Source organism: Sus scrofa, chromosome 2, assembly GCF_054392235.1.
Source record: "Sus scrofa isolate SSC_HxYL_T2T_F1_AM1 chromosome 2, Sscrofa_HxYL_maternal_Yorkshire_Landrace_v2.0, whole genome shotgun sequence".
In the NCBI taxonomy this organism is placed as follows: Eukaryota; Metazoa; Chordata; class Mammalia; order Artiodactyla; family Suidae; genus Sus; species Sus scrofa.
This window is the reverse complement of record NC_139384.1, coordinates 87,359,219-87,378,171: the sequence shown is the minus strand read 5'-3', so window position 1 is coordinate 87,378,171 and position 18,953 is coordinate 87,359,219. Positions and strand designations below refer to the sequence as shown.

General features: G+C 55.3%; 1 protein-coding gene across 4 annotated transcripts; it reads right to left on the bottom strand.

The window, feature by feature from the left end:
• Positions 1–5,383: 5,383 nt before the first annotated feature.
• MBD3 (methyl-CpG binding domain protein 3) lies at positions 5,384–14,959 on the bottom strand. 4 transcript variants are annotated; one of them, XM_013994842.3, is made up of 7 exons: positions 14,615–14,959; positions 10,324–10,483; positions 9,680–9,817; positions 8,701–8,791; positions 8,278–8,455; positions 6,913–7,155; positions 5,384–6,741 (listed from the first exon to the last, which is right to left on the bottom strand). In XM_013994842.3, exons 1-6 carry the CDS (start codon positions 14,722–14,724, stop codon positions 6,918–6,920), a joined length of 915 nt encoding a protein of 304 aa, XP_013850296.2. In that variant the 5' UTR covers positions 14,725–14,959; the 3' UTR covers positions 5,384–6,741; positions 6,913–6,917. The 4 variants fall into 4 exon arrangements, with proteins under 4 accessions (XP_013850296.2, XP_003354028.2, XP_013850297.2 ...); XM_003353980.4 differs by having other exon boundaries at positions 6,913–7,116; XM_013994843.3 differs by having other exon boundaries at positions 14,711–14,959.
• Between the last annotated feature and the right edge of the window lie 3,994 nt (positions 14,960–18,953).

Sequence of the window (18,953 nt, the reverse complement as noted above, 5' to 3'; positions counted from 1 at the left end):
CAGCGGCCCTTCAGTCCCTTCTTTCCTTGGGGCAAAGGAATGATAGTCTGGTTCCCCTTATGGGATTTCTTTTGGTAAACGGATGGTCTGGGAGTAGGATGGACCCTGCCTCCTCCCAGTCTCCCAGGGAACCCTTGCCTCAATCCCAGCTTGTCTGCAGAACCTCAGGCCAATTGCATGGGCTCTCTGGGTGGAAAAGGGGATGTCCTGCCCCTTTTTTCCAGCACTGGCCTCTCCTCTGGGTCTACTGACATCCTTACCCAACCTGCGTACCCCTCTCGATCCCATGTAGTCTTTTGGCCACAGCTGTCAACTGATGGTCCTTCACCTCATCCACCGCTTCTCTTCTGGCACTGTCTTCCCTGGCAGGTGCCCCTCCTTCCATGGAAGCTTTCAGTCCTCTGCCTTGGTCCCTGTTCCTGGAACCCTCCCTCCCCCTAATGTCTTTCCTGACTTTCAGGCCACATTTAGCCCAGTTCCTGTGACAGGCCTGAGGTCCTCAAATTAGCTTTGCATACTGCAGAATGCACTCCAGCAAAATGAGGGAAAAAGTAAATGAAGAAACCTTCCTGCTACCACAGGAAGGTGAGGAAGGTGGGGCTGGGGGATCACTCAGGGGGGCTGACTGTAGCTACCGGGGTGTGGGGGGAGCCGGCCATCAGGAGCAAAGACAACTTTTTTTTTTTAAGTCACCTGTGGCATATGGAGGTTCCCAGGCTAGGGGGTGAATCGGAGCTACAGCTGCCGGCCTACACCACAGGTCACAGCAATGCCCAATCCTTACACCACTGAGCCAGGCCAGGGATTGAACCCGAAACCTCATGGTTCCTAGTCAGATTTGTTTTTGCTGCACCATGACAGGAACTCCCAAGACAATGATTTTAAAAGGAGGCTGTCAGGCAACAAATGGACAGGAGTGAAGACAGAAAGGGGAGGACTGGGCCTCCAGAGTTTTGTTTCAACGTGCAGTTGGGGATATGTGGACACTGACCTGTTGGATGTTTGTATGTATTTGTTCATGATGACCCTATGGTGATGCTCTTTGAAAGTCCTTTTACACTGACCTCTATAAGTGATTTTCACAGTGAAGAATATTTCAGAGGGGCAGAAGATGATGCCTGAGTGGGCACTAAAATGCACCAGAAATAAGATGGAGGGAAGGATGAACAGACCAGGGTGAACTACAAATGAAGTGGCAGTGCTAGACCCCAAGGCACAGCTCCGCCCTGGGCCCTTGGACATTCAGGGCCAAGTCATTCTCTGGGGGCTTTCCAGGCACTGTGGGGTGTGGAGCAGCCTCCCTGACTCCCACCCCCTCAATGCCAGGAGTCCCTTCTCCCCCAGACTCTGTTTTAGTTTTCTGTGGTCTTAACAAGTTAGCACACATGGGGGTACTTAAAACACCAATTCATTTCCCCATTTGGGAAACTTGAAGTCCAAAATCATGGTGTTGCCTAGTCAGGGCTGTTTTTTTTTTTTTTTTTTTTTGGCTGTGCCTGTGGCATGCAGAAGTTTCCCAGGTCAGGGATCGAACTGGCACCACAGCAGCAACCAGAGCCCCAGCAGTGACAACGTTGGAACTTTAACCACCAGGCCACCAGGGAACTCCAGGGCTGTTCTCTCTGAGGGTTCCAGTGGGGGGGATCCTTCCTGCCTCTTCCAGCTTTTGTGGGCTGCCTGCAACCCTTGGTGTCCCTTGGTCTGTGGCCACATCATGCCAGTCTTGGCTTCCGTGCCATATGGCTTTCATCTCCCTGTGTGTGTGTCCTTTCCTCTTATAAGGGCACCAGCTATTGCATTCAGGGCCACTTTATTCCAGTGTGACCTCATCTTAACCAGTGACATCTGCAAAGGCCCTATTTTTACACAAGGTCACATCACATCCTCAGGTTTAGGGATGGGTACATGAACATATCTGGGGGGGGGTATGCAACACACCACAGCTCCTCAGATGTGACAGCCCCAAATGTCCTCAGACATGTCCCCCGGGTGCAGAACCACCCAGCTGAGATCCACCTCCCCCATGTCATGTTTCCCTAGTGAGTGTAGGCGGTGGGCAGAGATGGTCACTTAACAATCAACCCTGCTCTGGGTGTGCTTATTCTAAGACAGTGTTGGAATGAAACACCAAGGGAGGTGGGATCTGGAGCGGTGTGGTTGGGAGGTAACCAGGACCCTGGCACCATGCTGAGGCCAGGTATTGGCACCTGTGGACTTCATGAGTCTATTTGGTGTATCTCAAAACCTTCCACAATAAAAATATTTAACTTAAAAAAAATTCCTATGAGAGATTCATTTGGAAATTTCTGTCGATGAAAACAGCATCAAAATCCCCCTGGGTGGGGAGTAGGTGGACAGGGAGAGGAGCAAGATGGCAGGGCTTGCGAGCAGCCTGCTGGGGGCACCTGGGATTCTGCTTTATCTTCTCTTTACTTCTGCATAGATTTAAAGTCTAAAGGAGGCAACCATCAGTGTCAGGAAAGATGTGTCCTCAAGGAAGATGAATAAACAAATGTGGTCTCTCCACACATGGGAGCATCACTCAGCCTGAAAAGGAGAAGCCCCAACACTCGCTACCACGTGGATGAACCTGGAGACTATGATGCTCAGTGAGAGAAGCAGACAAAGAAGGACACACAGTGTGTGACTCCATGGGAAACGTCTAGAACAGGCACATCCACAGACACAGAGGACGGGTTCCTGGTTGTCAGGGGCTGGGGAGGAGAATGAAAAGCAAGCAGAAGAAGCAGAGGGACTGGGGGAAAGCTGCGCAAATCCATTTAGAGGCATAGAGGAAAATGCCAGGAGCAGCCACCAAAACCATTGAAATCCTGGGTTTGGGGAGCATAGGGCTGGGCCTGGCTCTCTTCCACCATGGGGACTTTAGTGATACTTGACCTTTTTTGAGTTTTAGCTATACCCAAAAAGCACAACACTGTGATGAAGATGGCTACGGCCAGCAAGGCCTGGCAGGAGCCTGGCTCTGAGCTTAGCCCCCCTGTGCCCTTCCAGTGGTGCCCAACGTGGAGTGGCAGTGGTGCCTCTTTCGAGGTCACATTTTGAGAGAGTAAGAAATAGTCAAGGGGGAGTTCCCTGATGGCCCAGTGTTAAGGACCTGGCATTGTCACTGCAGTGACTTGGGTGGCCACTAGGACGCGGGCTCAGTGTAACCATCATCACTATCAAGTCTAGAACATTGTCATCAGCCAAAAAAAGAAACCCAGTACACTTGAGCCATTACCCCCAAACCTCCTACTGCTCCAGCCCCTGGCAACCACTGACCCATGGATTTACCTGTTCCTGACATCTCCCAAGCATGGACTCACATGCTCTGCAGGCATATCCGTCAGGCCTCTCCAGAGAAACAGAGATAACAGGTTATATGTAGACATTTATGAGAGACATATCAGGAATGGGCCAAGCGGTTATGGAAGCCGTGTGATTAGTCCCTGGCCAAGGGCCTGAGAGCCAGGAAGCTCCAGCGCGTGAGGCCGGAAAGGAGGGACAGCCCAGTTCAAAAAAAGAGAGAATTTGCCCTTCTGCTGCCTTTTTGCTCCATCTGGGCCCCTGAAGGGTCAGATGATGCCCAAGTTAGTGAGGATGGATCTCTACTCGGTCTACGGAATCAAATGCTCATTTTTTTCTAGAAATGTTTTACCAGTTATCTGGACATCTCTTAACCCAGTCAGGCTGACACCTAATTACCACGGCAGCATGTTTCTGTCTGCTTCTTGCACTGTGTTCTCAGGGTCCATCCATGGGGTAGTGAGGTCAGTGCTTCTCTCCTCTTCGAGGCTGATGCTCCATATATCGAAGGGTTGAATTTTCTGTATGGATTCATCTGTTGATAGACACTTCGGTAATCACTTTTTGAGCCCCTTAAGCCTTTCCTCTTTCGTTTTTTTTTTTTTTTTTTTTTTTTTTTATCTGTGGCACATGGAAGTTCCCAGGCTAGGGGTCGAATCAGAGCTGGAGCTGCCAGTCTACACCACAGCCACATCAGATCGGAGCATCTGTGACCTACACTACAGCTCACAGCAATGCCAGACCCTTAACCCACTGAGTGAGGTCAGGGGTCAAACCCACATCCTCATGGATACTAGTAAGGTTCATTACCGCTAAGTCACAGTGGGAACTCCCAAGCCCCTTAGGTCTTGACAAAACTTACCTGAACTTGCGGGTGTGTTGCCCCTGCCAAGGCTCAGAATCCCTGTTGTGGAAAGGTGTGATGTTTGTTCTCTATCCACTCTGTTCACTCAGTAGACACTAGCAAGTGTGGCCAGGGCAGTTGAGAACACAATGCTTAATTAGTTGTAAGCAGTTTGAACTTCCATGGCCACATGTGGCTGGTGGGGTCCTATTGGACTTTTCTAGAAATTCAAGTGAGCTGGTCCCTCTGCTCCTACACGTCCTGCTGCCTCTTCCCTGACCCAGAAACTTCCAACTTGTCCTCAGGCACCATTGCCTGCTGCTGGCTAATAGGATGTAGGAAGGGGCCGCGAGTCAGGGATGAGGCACCTCCAGAAGCTGGAAAAGGAGCAAACGAACGACTCTCCCCTGGTGTCTCTGGAAAGACTAACCCTGCTCAGGCCTGGGTTTAGCTCCATGAGGCCCCTGACCTCAGGCTATCATTTTAGCCACTATATTGATGGTGACCTGTTACAGTTGCCCAGGGGACATGGAGGTGGAGTTCACGAACTCCTGACCCAGTTTGTACCAGGGTAGCCATGCACCAGGTAGAGGCGAGGCGAGAGCCCTCTCTTTAGTCCATGGCTGCCGGGGGGTCGCTGGATAGAGGAGGGTTCAGGAGGGAGGGTGGTATGTGGGAGGGCAGCAGCTGGGTCGGACACACCCTGGGGCACAGAGGATTGTGTGGCAGCAGTGGTGGCCTTTCACCCTCAGGCCTGACTGCTGATGGGTGGGGGGCCGGGCCCTGACTTACCTACTGAGGTCCTGCAGTAAGTAGCTGCTCAGGACTTCTCAGTGGCCACAGGCTGGGCAGTCAGCTGCAGGGGCCCTGCTGAGTTCTCCCAGCTGGCACCCCTGAGCCTTAGATTCCTCTTGGAAACCAGGGGTAGTTGTGGGCAGCCGGGGCTGACTGCAGAGCAGAGGACGCAGGCAGAAGGGCCGCTGGGGGTTGGGGACAGAAAGCCCCACACAGGAGTGTAAGAAGGGGTCTGGGCACCAAGGCCCTGACCAGCTATGGATGGGGACAGGAGCACTGGGGGTCCAGGAAGGTGAGAAGCTGGGGGCAGCGGCTGTGTGGCTGCCCACTGCTCCCTCCTGTCCCAGCCTAGGACAGGATAATGAACTTCAGCCAGGGAGGCTCCTATCACTTTGACACAAACTCTGGGATGTGGATAAACCAAAGTCCAGACCACACTTGCCCAACACGCTTTATTCGATGCCAACCAGAGGAGCCTCATGTGGCCCCACCCAGTTTTCCCTCAGTGCCGCAGCCTCAGCAGAGGGGTCTTCCTGGCCCCTGGCATTGGTACTGCAGCCTCTGTGGGGCAGAGTTCACGGTCCTTAGGGTTTTGTGCTTTGACTTGGAAGGATGTGGTCAGCCCAACCTCCGGGCCAGAGCCCTGGCTGGGACCAGGCAGCGAGCCACTGCCCTGAGGGCCTCCCACTGTCACCATCATCCCTGCCCAGCAAGCCCTCCACAGCACAGCTCAGAGTGGCCAAACGGGCAGTGACCTGGGCCCCCTGTCAGTCACAGCTGCAGACAGGGCAGGGCTGAGACAAGGCTGGCTGGCTGTGGGGTGCCACTGGCCCATGGTTCACATCTCTAGCTGAGGGAGGGGAGCTGGCCGGGGTCCACTCAAAGCAGTGGAAGCCGCCCTGGCCAAGGGCACTCCGGCTGCAGGAGGTAAGTAGCAGGACTCTGATGGCCTCTAAACCCGATGCTTGGCCGAGGCTGCTGCCTGGGCCCAAGTGTGAAACATGCCTCAGGAGGGACGCGGGAGGGATAGGAGGCATGAGGCCCCACCCTGCCAGGTGAGTGTCACTGTCCCTGCTGAAGGCTGCCTCAGAGCCTGGCCTGGTGGGCCCAGCTTTGAGTAGTTCTCCATCCATGGCACCGACTGTCAGGCAGTTGGACAGACAGCAAGGCCATCCTCCAGCTGTGCCCCCGGGGGCGCCAAGGCCGGAGTTCCTGTCCACATGAGGCCAACACAGAGGGTGGAGCAGCTACGGGGACATCCGGCCTCATTTGTCCCATGGATTTATTGAAGGAACCATCTGCTTCAGGTGTGCCCTGCCCCACCAGTGGGCACAGGGGAGCCTTCCCGCACCCCTTGTGGAAGAGCTGATGGGGACCCTGAACGTGACTTCTCGCTTGCACAGGTCCGGAGGCAAGACTGTTCCAAAATGTTTCTCCAGCCCCATGGGGAGCTCTACAGGCTGCCCGGTGGCAGTTGTCCTGTGTGAGGAGCCCAGGACAGTGGCCGCAGGGACCAGCTGGTCTACGTCCAGAGTGAGCGATGACCCCACCGAAGGGCCTGCTGCAGACAGCCCTGGAGCGACTCGCAGTGATGGCCCCAGGCTCATGAGACAAGAGCAAATGTGGCAAGTATGACGGGCAAGGGCCATCCTCCAGCCGTGCCCCCGAGACCTGGGGGAGGGGACACACCTGGACAGGGTGAGGAGAAGCCACCTTCCTCCTGGCTGGGCTGGGCCACCAAGCCTGGTCCCAGTGTGGCAAGGGCTGAGTCCGAAGGTGGCCTGGCAGGCAGGCCTCTGTGGGACAGGAAGAGCACACCATCAGCTCGTTCTCCATGGAGACAGGAACTCTTGGGGACGTGCCAGCCCAGCACTGCTGCCACTGCCCAGAGGCAGGTTCCATGGACCGCCCCCCCATCCTGCAGTCACGGCTGGAGTGCATGATATGGCCTGGGGTCCACCTGGCACCTGCTCTAGACGTGCTCCATCTCCTGGTCCTGGTCAGGCTCCTCCTCCTCGTCGTCGTCCTCATCCTCGTCCTCCTCGTCGGCACCCACCTTGTCCAGAGGGGCCTCGCCGTCCCGGGCCAGCTCCTCCACATGGGCCAGCATGTCGGCCATCAGCGCCTCCTCCAGCCGCTTGCGAACTTGCTGCACCAGCTCTTCCTGCTTCCTGGGGACACACGGACCTGCTGGCCAGGGAACATCCCGCCTCGGGGCAGACCAGGAAGGACGTGCAGAAGTACATGGGACAGCTACCCTGGAACCTGTCTCCCTTCCCGATCTGGTGCGGCCTCTGGATGGGGTACCCACCCCGTCCTCAGACAGACACAGACCCTGGCCCTCCCCCCTGTGTTTATATCACCCCCTCCCCAGCACCTGCAGGTCCCCCCCGTCCCCTCCCTGCTGCCTTCAGACACACCTTCACGACGTGGACCCAACTGACTGTTGCTGGCCAGTCCCTCCCGCCAACACCGTGGGGGTGCCCCCCTCTCCACACAGCTGCCGGCCATAGGCCCCCTCTTCAAGCAGGACCAAGGGCACTGCCTGACCCGTGACATGGCTTCTCAAGTCAATGACCTTCTCTCTCTACAAGTTCTGCTCAGCAGTAGACTTGCACGTACTTTTCTGAAAGTTGTGTTCTTTCCTTACACTTTCACACCTGCCCTTCCCCTTGGGAGGAGCTGCCCGCGACATACACAAGGGGCTGTGGTATCTTCATTTCTCATGGGCACAGGGCTCCCCTCACACCACCTGGCTTGAGCTCTAGTCCCAAAACCACCTCCCCGATACTGCAAGAGCAGCTCCTGTGGCTTCTAGCACCTCAAGACCCTGCCTCCTCTTGAACTCAGCTGTGCTCCGTGGTTTCCAAGCCAAACAAGGATGTGCGTCCTTCTGCCTCATCCTCCTGGGTGTTTCTGACCCAGAGCAGGTTCCAGCCATCTTCTGGGAGGCCTTCCCAGATGGCTCCTCCTGCACCCAGACACCACCCACAGGGCTCTGGCCAAGGGCTGGCCCAGCACTCAGGGCCTGAGACATCCCGCCTCTCCTCCCCCACCCAGCCTGTTCCCAACTTCCCCACCCCCAACCCCCCTGCAAGCACCCAGAGGCCTCAGGTGCCAAGGGCAGGGGTGGGGTGCACCCTCGTGCGGCCGGGCACAGGGGAGCCCTGTCCTATACTGAGAAGGCAGCCCCCACTAGCGCCTGCCTGATGGAATAATCAAGTCTTGCTGCAAAGGCAGCCCCTGACACTCCCCTGCTCTGCGCCTGCCCCGGCCACATCAGTGTCACACCCAGCGCAGCAGAGGGTGGGGAGACATGGGGCAGGCGCTACCTGATGTCCTCGTCCGTCACCATGAAGGCCTTGCAAAGTGGCTGGGCCGTGTTGAGCCACACCCCGGGGTTCTTTTCCACGGCGGCCGAGAGCTGCCCAGTGATGGGCATGGTGCTGGTGTGCAGGGCACTGGCGATGGCCGAGAGCAGTGTCTCGTCTGTGCAGCCAGGACCCACGCCTGCAGGGCACAGGAGGACACTCACTGCCGGAACCAGCCTTGTTCCCCTGGGTCTCAACTGTGTCCCCAAACCTCCCTTTACAACAGCCTGCAGTTGCCGTTCCAGTCCACCCCCACTGGCCGAGCTGCAGTTGGCCCTGCCCGTGCCTCCATGGTAAGGTGCACCCTGACTGGCCCTGGCTGGAGGGAACAAGGCCCACCCTGGGTTACCAGCGGCCATTTACCAGGCTGTAGGGCTGGGTTACCTTGCAAGCCTTTGGGGAGGTCCATGGTCTTCACCAGCTCCTCTGCGATGTCGAAGGCGTTCAGACCACTCAGCTTCTTCTCCCAGAACAGCTGCCGCCACAGACAGATGTTAGGACAACAGGACAGCCAGGCTGTCCAACCCCACAAAGTGACCCCGGGTAGCACAGTGGTCTCAGCGTGATCTCTGACCTCCCCCAAAACTTGTCGGGTGGCTTGGGCACCTGACTGGGAGAGGAGGAAGTTATGGGACCCAGGAGGGGCCACTCCAGAGACATCAGACTTGCGTTGGACAGTGTTTCCCCTCACTCTGAACTTGGGAGTTTAGAGGTCCAACCTGCACCCTGGGCCCAGTGACTAGGGGCCCCAGGTGAACAGACTCAGCTGGCCTTGCCATGGCCTGAGCGTGGTCCATGGGCACTGCCTGGTACTGATAGGGGACCCAGAAGCCCCCAAGGGTACAACAAACTCGCACCTTCTGCTTCACCTTGAGACCTTAGGGAGAGCACCCTAACGGGAGTGGTTCTGAACCTGGACAAGAAGACACACGGGTCTCCCAACTGCTACCTGGAAGGCCACCACCCAAATGGCACTATGGCCAGCGGCGATGACAGGGGCCCCTGGGATCTGCGGGGCCCCGAGTGTGTCCCCTGATGCCAACCGCAGCCTCCTGCTGGCCCAGCCCCCACACCCACTGTTTACTAGGCGCTGTAAATACACATGAAAATGCCTGCATAGTGTAACTCTCAGTTTTTGAAAAACAGGTCAGAAAATTGCTTTCATAGGATCTTATTTAACACAACTCTCCTTGACCTACTCGAGAATGGTAGGTCCGAGGTGGCCCCCGTGCCCCCGTGTGGGCTGGCTCTGCTTCCTGCAGCCCTGGGGGACCTGGAGCCTGAGGACCGACCAAGCTGTGGCACCCGCCTGACTCGAGCTGGGCCTCCTGCCGTGACCACTAGGGCGTGTGTGAGGGCTCACCTGCCGGGGCTGCTCCACGGCCTTCTGGGGGTCACTCTTCACCTTGTTGCTGGGGTGGTTGGTGATTTTGGTCACTGGCTGCTTGAAGATGGATGCCGTCTGCCTGACCGGGAGGGCTGTGTTCAAGTCAGGCTTGCCCTGTAGAGACATGTATGGGCAGGGTCCTCAGCCGGCCTCCAGTTAGCAAGTAGGCTGTGTCCTCCTGAGCTCTGGGGGACAGGCCCTGGGTCACCCACGGATCTGGGGGCAATGCCAAATCGAGGTTCAGACCACTCCTGTGGTGGGGCTACAAAGGGAGCTTGGAACATACACCTGCCCTCTTGCCTTGTTCTCTGAGGAGCACGGGCCTGGAGGCACTCCGGCCAGGTCTGCTCTGTAGCCAGGGCATGCCGGACAAAGCCCCTCAAACTCAAGAGATGCCCACCAGAGACCAGTAGATCAAGTGTGGACAATAGCTGCCTCCTAGGGCCTGGGAGGTGGGCCTGCAGTGGTTCCTGGGGACAGACGGTGCCTGGTTTCCTACCTTCTTTCTGCTTTTCTGTGGCTGCCAAAGTTTTCCTCAACGAGGAGCTATACCTTTAAGCCAAGAGGAGGCTCTCCCCACACGTGGGTCTCAGAGAGTGGCCCAGGCCCTCGGGGCTCACCTTGACCTGGCTGGGGGAGTCGTACCGCACCCTCTGCCGGCTCTTGTTCATTTTGCTCATCAGCATCTTGCCCGTCCGGAAATCAAAGGTGCTCAGGTCCATGGAGCCACCCAGGTACCGTGCCAGCTGGGGCTTGCTCCGGAATTTCTTCCCGCTTGGGCTGCGGACAGAGAGGGGTCAGCAGTGGCCAAGATGTGCTGGGCCAACCTCCACCCTCTCCCCAACATGGCAGGGCCCTGGGGCTGGGCTGTAAAAGCTCATGCTAAGTCTTGGGGCCAGGACCCCAAACAGCTGCCCAGGCCTGACCTGTCAGGAAAGCTTGAAACCAGGCGCTGTAAACCTGGCTGTGAAGCTCTGCAATCCTACTTGCCGCGTGGACCAGCACAGGCAACTCTCCTTTCGAGGAAAAGTTGCCATGCATGCTCAGAGAGCAAGCTTATACTGGGAGTGACTGGCCCTGGGCCCAGCAAATCTTCACACTGATGGCTGGGCTGGGGAGGGCACAGCACTTTGGAAGACAGCCTAGCAGGTCCTCAAACGGTTAAATAGCAAGTCCACCCCTAAGCATCCGAGAGAAATCAAAATACACAGGCACGTAAAAACTTACACCCAATTATTCACAGCATGGTGACTCACAATAGGCAGAGTGAAAACAGGCTACATGTCCCTCCACACACGGGAGCATCATTCAGCCGTAAAAAGGAGAAAAGCACTGACATTTGCTACCAAGGGGACCGACCCTGAGACCATGATGCTCAGTGAGAGAAGTAGACACAGGACACAATGTGTGAGCCTATGGATGAGAAATATCCAGAAGAGACACATCCAAGGACAGGAGGGCAAAGGGAACTGGGAGGGATGCTGACTGGCACAGGGCTGACACCTTGGGTGATGAGACCACCCTGGAACTAGAGGGTGGAGGTGGCTGTACAATGGGGTGAACATCCCAACAGCTACTGAGTTGGACAGAGATTGAAATGGAATGGGAATTCTCAAATTTTAATTGTGTTTCTTTCTTTGTTTGTTTGTTTAGGGCCACACCTGTATCATATGGAAATTCCCAGGCTAGGGGCTGAATTGGAACTACAGCTGCCCACCTATACCAGTCACAGCAATGCTGGCTCCTTAACCCACTGAGTGAGGCCAGAGACTAAACCCCCAACTTCATGGATAGTAGTTAGGTTCTAAATCAACAGAGCCACAATGGGAATTCCTTATCTCTCAAAATTTTTTTTTTTTTTTTTTTTTGGTTTTATGGCCGCACCCGTGGCATATAGTTCCCAGGCTAGGGGTGAATCAGAGCTACAGCTGCTGGCCTACGCCACAGCCACAGCAATGTGGGATCCAAGCTGTGTCTGCAACCCACACCACAGCTCAGGGCAATGCGGGATCTCCAACCCACTGAGAGAGGCCAGGGATCAAACCCGCAACCTCATGGTTCCTAGTTGGATTCATTTCCACTGTGCCATGACAGGAACTCCCTTATCTTTCAATTTTAAAAATAGATTTTACAGATCTGTATAGACAAAAGATGTCCCTGATACTTTATCTAAGGAAAGAAAAATCTTCTGGATTTAGTAAAACCACACATATAGAACAAGCACTGTGACCTTTCTATGAACACAGACCAACCTGGGAGAGCAGAAAGGCAGCCAGAAGCTGGAAAGAGGGCAGCTCTGGGCTGAGTCGGGACCCCTGAAGCACTGGAGCCGTTAGAACCTGCTGGGCTGGTACCTGGCAGGCCAAGAACATGGAAGCCAGTGCCTAGCATGGACACAAGGCTGAAGGAGGTATAGTAAGTGTGGTATCGCCAAAGTGAGACCCAAACAGCAATCTGCAGCTGGTTACAGCATCCTGCTGAGCACCTTCTGCTCTCCTAAGCAGATTTCTGCCTTTGAAAGTCCTATTCCACACATCCAAAAAATGACTACCCCAGTCAAGGCACTAACTTCCCAAGAGCCCTTAACTTTTGCCTGATAGACACTGTCAGGCAATGAGGCTGCTTCATTCAGTGGCCCCCTCCCCACCTCCTGGTGCCAAGTCAGAGGGCTCTGTGGGGACACCTCCATAGGATGGTCTGTGAGGTCACCCTACCTTACCTGCCTGTATGACAATCTTGCAAAGAGCATCCTTGCTCCCTCCCACTCTCTGGACCAGAAAAATCACAGGTTCCACATCCCTAGGGGCAGGGCTAGGATCCAAAGATAGGGCTGTCCCACTCAGGGCCCCTGAGATCTGCCTTCCCTCTGCATTAAGAGAACCAAGAAAATCCCTGTGCTCCTGCCCAGTTGCCTGACTCAGCAGTGGCTCCAGCAGGTGGTGGGAAGGCCAAGGACCCACATTCCAGAAAACACCACAGGTTCCCTATCACATACTCCCCAGATCACCTACCTGCCAGGGCTGGGAGAGCAATGGACCTGTCGCAACCACCCCCCTATAGGCCCTCACCTCCCACTGGACTGAGATCCATCCTGTCCAGCCTCAGTCTGAAGCTCTTCCTACCACCAGACCCCAGTGCTCAGGACAGGGCCTTGCAGTGGGATCCCACTGGCTAAGGCCCTGAGAGGCTCTAGCAGGCGGGGACGAGAAGTGGGTGATGATGGTCTGGGGCCCTCTAGCCATGCTGGCCTTGGTTCAGTGTCCAATCCTCTGCACAGGCTGTCTGCACTCCCTGGACCACTCTTCCCAGCTCCTTGGCCAGGGCTCAGCTCTGTGTCACTTCCTCAGACAAGCACTCCCTGACTGGCCCTCGCTCAAGCAGGCATCCGCATCATCTGTCCCTCACAGATCCTGCATCTCTGTGTACGTCATCACATGTAACTTCGAAAGGAATGGGGTGATGGCTGGGGCACCAGCTGTCACCCAGGAGGGGAGGGCCTGGGTCTCACTCCCAGAAAAAAGACTGGGACAGGCCCCCAGCAGGTGCTGAAAAGACATCCATTAAATTAACAAAGGACTAGAAGCTGAGACTTGCCTTGGTTTTTAGATCTAAAAGGAAGTGAGCAACAAACATGATCGGAATTAAATGAGCAGGTGGGTCCTGGCCTGAGGCCTCTTCACAGACTACCAAACTACAGCACTGTAGAACTACAGGACTACAGAAGTAGGATTCAGGTTTTCTAAAGAGCCAGCAATGGAGTGATCTCACAGTGGCAGTAAAGGGGGACACACATACACCTCTAAGAAATGCTTAATTCCACCATCTCATGCCTGAAGTTATGGGATCCCAGCCAAATACGGCTCACACTGGGGGATGTCAGTCTTGTTTCCCCTTTCAGAAACTAGAACCTGAACTTGTTCTGAACAAGGTGCCATCACATCCTTACTTACTCCCCTCCAAAAGGGGTTAGCAAGGCCAGGACCTGCTGCACAACCCCATCACTGGGCAGGCATTCAACACGTGGCAGGTGTCCTGTCTGCCTTCCTTTCTCCAGAGTCCTGAAGCAAAGGGGAGTGAGCCATCAAAGCTGGCTCAGACACAAAACCATCTTCCACCAGTCAGGAGAAAAAAAAAGAAGAAGGCAAACAGCAGGTGGCCGACGGTCTGGGGCTGGGTTTCCAGTCGCCTACTAATTGTTTGTGGAGAAGGATCCTTGTCACTTTTCCAAAGCCAAGGGCAGCCCCCCTTTCAATTTGGGTGAGAAGAGCCCACAAATCTCATATCCCCCATCTGGCGGCTGGAGGGGCCAAAACCCAAGGGGGGCGCTGATCTTGAAACGCACCCAAGGATGGGGGAGGGGTGGCTCTTAAAAGACATGCTGTGGAGTTTAGGCCACCCTGGGAAGGGCTCAGGAAACTGCATCTAAGTTAGCCCTCTCCCTAGACCTCCAGGTCGAACGCTGCTCCCCGAACCCCTGGCTCGCCACCCGCCTCGGTGTGCACACCGCCCCTGGAGCGCCCCACGCGGATCAAAGGGACAGCCCAGCCCCCACCCCCGCCTCCCAGCGGCGTCTGGCCCGGGCCAGGGGGCCCCTCGCCCAGCCGGCCGCTTCCCCGCGGCGGCCAAACAAAGGCCGCCAGCAGCCGGGGACCTGTCCCAGAGCCATGCGGCCATGCTGCGAGAGCACGCACACGAGCAGGGGCCCTGGCGGGCACGCACGCGCACTGGGCTCGGCCCCGGCGGGCACGCACGCGCATGGGGCCAGGCGCCTGCCGCGCGCCAGCACGCACGCACGCACGCACAACGCACGCGCGGGGCCCAGGCCGCGGCCCGGGTCGGGGCACCCAGGCCGCCGCAGAGGCCGCTGGGAGGCGCCCGTTGGGGCCCTGCCCGGCCGGCACGTTCATTCACCTATAGTAAAAGACATCCCTGTGGCCGGCCGACAGCCCCGACCTTCTGGGCACTTCTTCCCTCTCCCAGCCCTGCGGGAGCGCCGGGCACTCCCACCTCTTCCGCTCCATCGCGCCCGCCTCCTCGGCTCGCCGCCGTCGCTGCCCGGACCCCCGCGCACTGCCGCCGTCTCAGCTGCCTCCACCGATGCCGCCGCCACTTGCCGCGGCTGTTCCGGCCCTCAGGCCCCCACCCTCCGCCCCCAGCCGGGCGCGCGCCGGCTTTGCCGCCCTCTCGGCCCCCTCCCCGCGCTCGCCAGCCCCCGCTCGGGGGGCCCGCTCCGCCCACCCGCCCGCGCGCGGGGCCCCGTGCTGCGCAGGCGCCGCCCCGCCTGCGACCGCCGGCTCCGCCCTATGGCAGCGGCGCCAATCATAGTGCGGCCTGTAGGCGGGGCCTGCGGCGGCGCGAGGCTTGTCCGTCTCGCGCCTGCGCCCTGGGCTGCCCTCGAGCAGCGCGCTGTCACAGCGGGGTTAGCAGTTACAAGCCACAGTCTCTCTTCTGCGACCCTCCTTTCCTCCACAGCTCCGCTTGTCTCCGAGGATCCCCTTCCAGGGCTGGACCGCCACCCCTCCACCCTGGCAACTACGTCTTGGGGGCCTTATCGGTGATCACCCACCTCCACATTCCAAGACCCACCGAACGCTTCAGCGACACCTTAGGATCCAGAAATCAGTACTCCTTTCTCCTCGCCTCCACTTTAGTCTAGCCGCCTTCAGTCTCCTGGGGGTCCAATATCTTCCTTGGGAATCTCCCGCCCCCTTTGTGTCCCCTCCTCCTTCCTCAGTCCCTCCTCTGGCTGCGCTTCTACCCCTGGGCGGAGTTCGGCCGGCCCAGACCCGGTGATAAAAAGATTGCTGAGTGGCCGCAGCTGTGGCCAGTGGCATCTAGTCCCTGGGTGAGTGAGGAAGCGCGGGTGGGAAGGTGCCACCAAGGGAAGCTGGAGCTCTACTGCTGGTCTCTTCCCAGCCCTGAGCCCCTGCGTTCTTTGCTCGAGTTGGTGTAAAACGGAAGCCCATGGCAGGCAGGGGTAACTTGTTTGTTTTAAAGTTCTCAGGTAAGTGCAACTTCTTAATTCTCAATTCCTTACATCCTTTAATCTTTTGGGTTTCTCAAGGGGTAGCTGGGCTGCGGTCTCACAGATAAAGGGCAAAGTGGCCAGACAAGCACCTTGGACTTTGGGTGGTCACCATATGACAAAGCTGGTTTGGGGCACTGGATTCCTGTGTGCAGAGTTCAGGCTCAAACCCAGGCTTCCAGGACCCTGGCCTCCCATGGAGGGCAGTGCTGGTAACTTTTTTATTTATTTATTAAAAAAATTTTTTTTTGCTTTTTAGGGCTGCACCTGTGGCATATGGATGTTCTCAGGCTAGGGGCGAATCAGAGCTGCAGCTGCCAGCCTACGTCACAGCAACACAAGATCTGAGCTGCTTTTACGACCTACACCACAGCTCGTGGCAATGCTGGATCGTGAACCCACTGAGCGAGGCCAGGGATGGAACCTGCAACCCCATGGACACTATTTGGGTTCATTACAGCTGAGCCACAACGGGAATTCCATCGTGCTGGTAACTGTGGTATGTGTTTTCTTCCACACTCCCCCCACCCCCAACCCTGCCCCTCTGTTGCATGCAGAAGTTCCCTGGCCAGGTTTCAGACCCAAGCCGCATTAGTGACAATGCTGGATCCTTAAGCCAGTGAGCCACTGGGGAACTCACCCTTCCTTCCTTCTTCCATACCCATGGCATATGGAACTTCCCTGGCTAGGGATCGAGTCCAAGCCGCATCCGTTGGAGATGCTCCAGGTTGGAGATTGAACTGGCAACACCACAGAGACAAGCTGGATTGTTAACCCACTGTGCCACAGCAGAAACTCCCTATTTCTTAATTTAAAAATCACAGCTACACACACACACACAAAAGAGAGAACTTGAATTACTGGGTCACATGATGATCCTGTCTTTCACTTTTTTTTTTTTTTGCTTTTTAGGGTCACACCAGCAGCATATGGAGGTTCCCAGGCAAGGGTTGAATGGGAGCTATAGCTGCTGGCCTACATCACAGCCACAGCAACGCGGGATCTGAGCCATGTCTGCCACCTACACCACAGCTCATGGCAACGCCTGATCCTTAACCCACTGAATGAGGCCAAGAATCGAACCTGCGTCCTCATGGATGTAGTCAGATTTATTAACCGCTGAGCCATGCCTTTTTTTGAAAAGGGCAAAACATTTTATTTTTTAAAAATTTTTGGAGTTCCCTGGTGGCCTCACTGGATAAGGATCTGTCATTTTCACTACCATGGCTCTGGTCACTGCTGTGGTGGGGGTTCAGTCCCTGGCCCAGGAACTTCCACCTGCCATGGGCACAGCCAAAACACTTATTTTTGTACAATTTTTATTAACGTTTACTTTTGATTTCCCCATGTTGTACAATACATCCTTACACCCAGTAGTTTGTCCCTCCCATTCCCCAGCCCCCATATTGCCCCTCCCCCCACTGTATCCACTAGTTCTTTGTATCTGTGAGTCTGCTTTTTTTCTAGTTTGTTGTGCTTTTTAGATGCTACATGTAAGGAATGTCATACAGTATTTATTTTTCTCTGATTTATTTCACTTAGCGTAATGCCTTCCAAGTTGATCCATGGTGCTGTAAATGGCAAAATTCTGTTCTTTTTTGGCGGCCGAGTATAGTGTATGTTTGTGTATATGTACCACAGCTTCTTTATCCATTCCTGTGTTGATGAACACTTGCATTGCTTCCACGTCTTGGCTATTGTAAACAGGGCTGCTGTGAACATTGGGGGTGCATGTATCTTTTTGAATTAGAGTTTCCATCTTTTCCTTATGCAAAGATTGAGATTGCTGTATCATACGGAAACTCTATTTTTAGTATTTTAAGGAATCTCCGTACTGTTTTGCACAGTGGTGCACCAATTTACATTCCCACCAACAGTGTAAGAGGGTTCCCTTTTCTCCACATCCTTGCCAACATTGGTTATTTGTAGAGTTTGGATGCTAACTATGCTGACAGGTGTGGGGTGATAATCTTATTGTGGTTTTGATTTGCATTTCTCTGATGATTATTGATGTCAAGGATCTTTTCATGTGCCTGTTGACCCTGTGTTTAATTTCTTTTTTATTTCTTTTGCTTTTTATGGCCGCACCCGCGGCAAGCGGAAGTTCCCAGGCTACGGGTCGAATTGGAGCTACAGCTGCCGGCCTACATACACCACAGCCACAGCAATGCTGGATCCCTGACCCACTGAGCAAAGCCAGGGATTGAACCCACATCTTCATGGATACTAGTTGGATTCGTTTCCGTTACACCACGAAGGGAACTCCCTGTGTTTAATTTTTTGAGGAACTGTCAGACACCTCTCCAGTGGCTGCTCCACTTCACATTCCAACCAGCAATGAATGAAGGCTCTGATTTCTCCACGCCCTCCATCTTTTGTTACTTTCTGGATTTTGATAGTTGTATACCACTGGGGGTGTGGTGTTGGATGGTAGGTTTTGATCTTAAGAACCACATTTGGGAGTTCCCGTGGTGGCGCAGTTGTTGATGAATCCGACTAGGAACCATGAGGTTGTGGGTTTGGTCCCTGCCCTTGCTCAGTGGGTTAACGATCCGGCGTTGCCATGAGCTGTGCTGTAGGTTGCAGATCCCGCGTTGCTGTGGCTCTGGCATAGGCCGGCAGCTACAGCTCTGATTTGACCCCTAGCCTGGGAACCTCCATATGCCGCAGGAGCGGCCCAAAAAATAGCAAAAAGACAAAAAACAAAAAAAAGAACCACATTTGAGGAGTTACCTTGTGACTCAGTGGATTAAGGATCTGGCGTTGTCACTGCTGTGGCATGGATTTGATCCCGGCCCAGGAATTTCTGCATGCTGTGGGTGCAAACCTAAAAAAAAAAAAAAAGAACTAAAATTGAAAATGCAGGAGCTCCCACTGTGGTGCAATGGGTTAAGAACCTGACAGGATGCGGGTTCAATCCCAGGCCTCACTCAGTGGGTTAACGATTTGGCATTGCTGCAAGCTGTGATGTAGGCCTGCAGCTGCAGCTACAATTTGACCCCTAGCCTGGGAACTTCCATGTGCCACAGGTGTGGCCCTCAAAAGAAAAAAAAAAAAGGAAAAAAGGAAAAGGAAAGAAAATGCCGTGTACCCCACCTCAAGAACCAGCCCCCACCCTCATTTGCTTCTCAGGGAATCAGAACCACTTGGGCTCAGGCTGACCACAGAGCATAGACAGTGGGTCCCTGGGGGCCACTTGCCACAAACCAGGCCCCTGAAATTGTC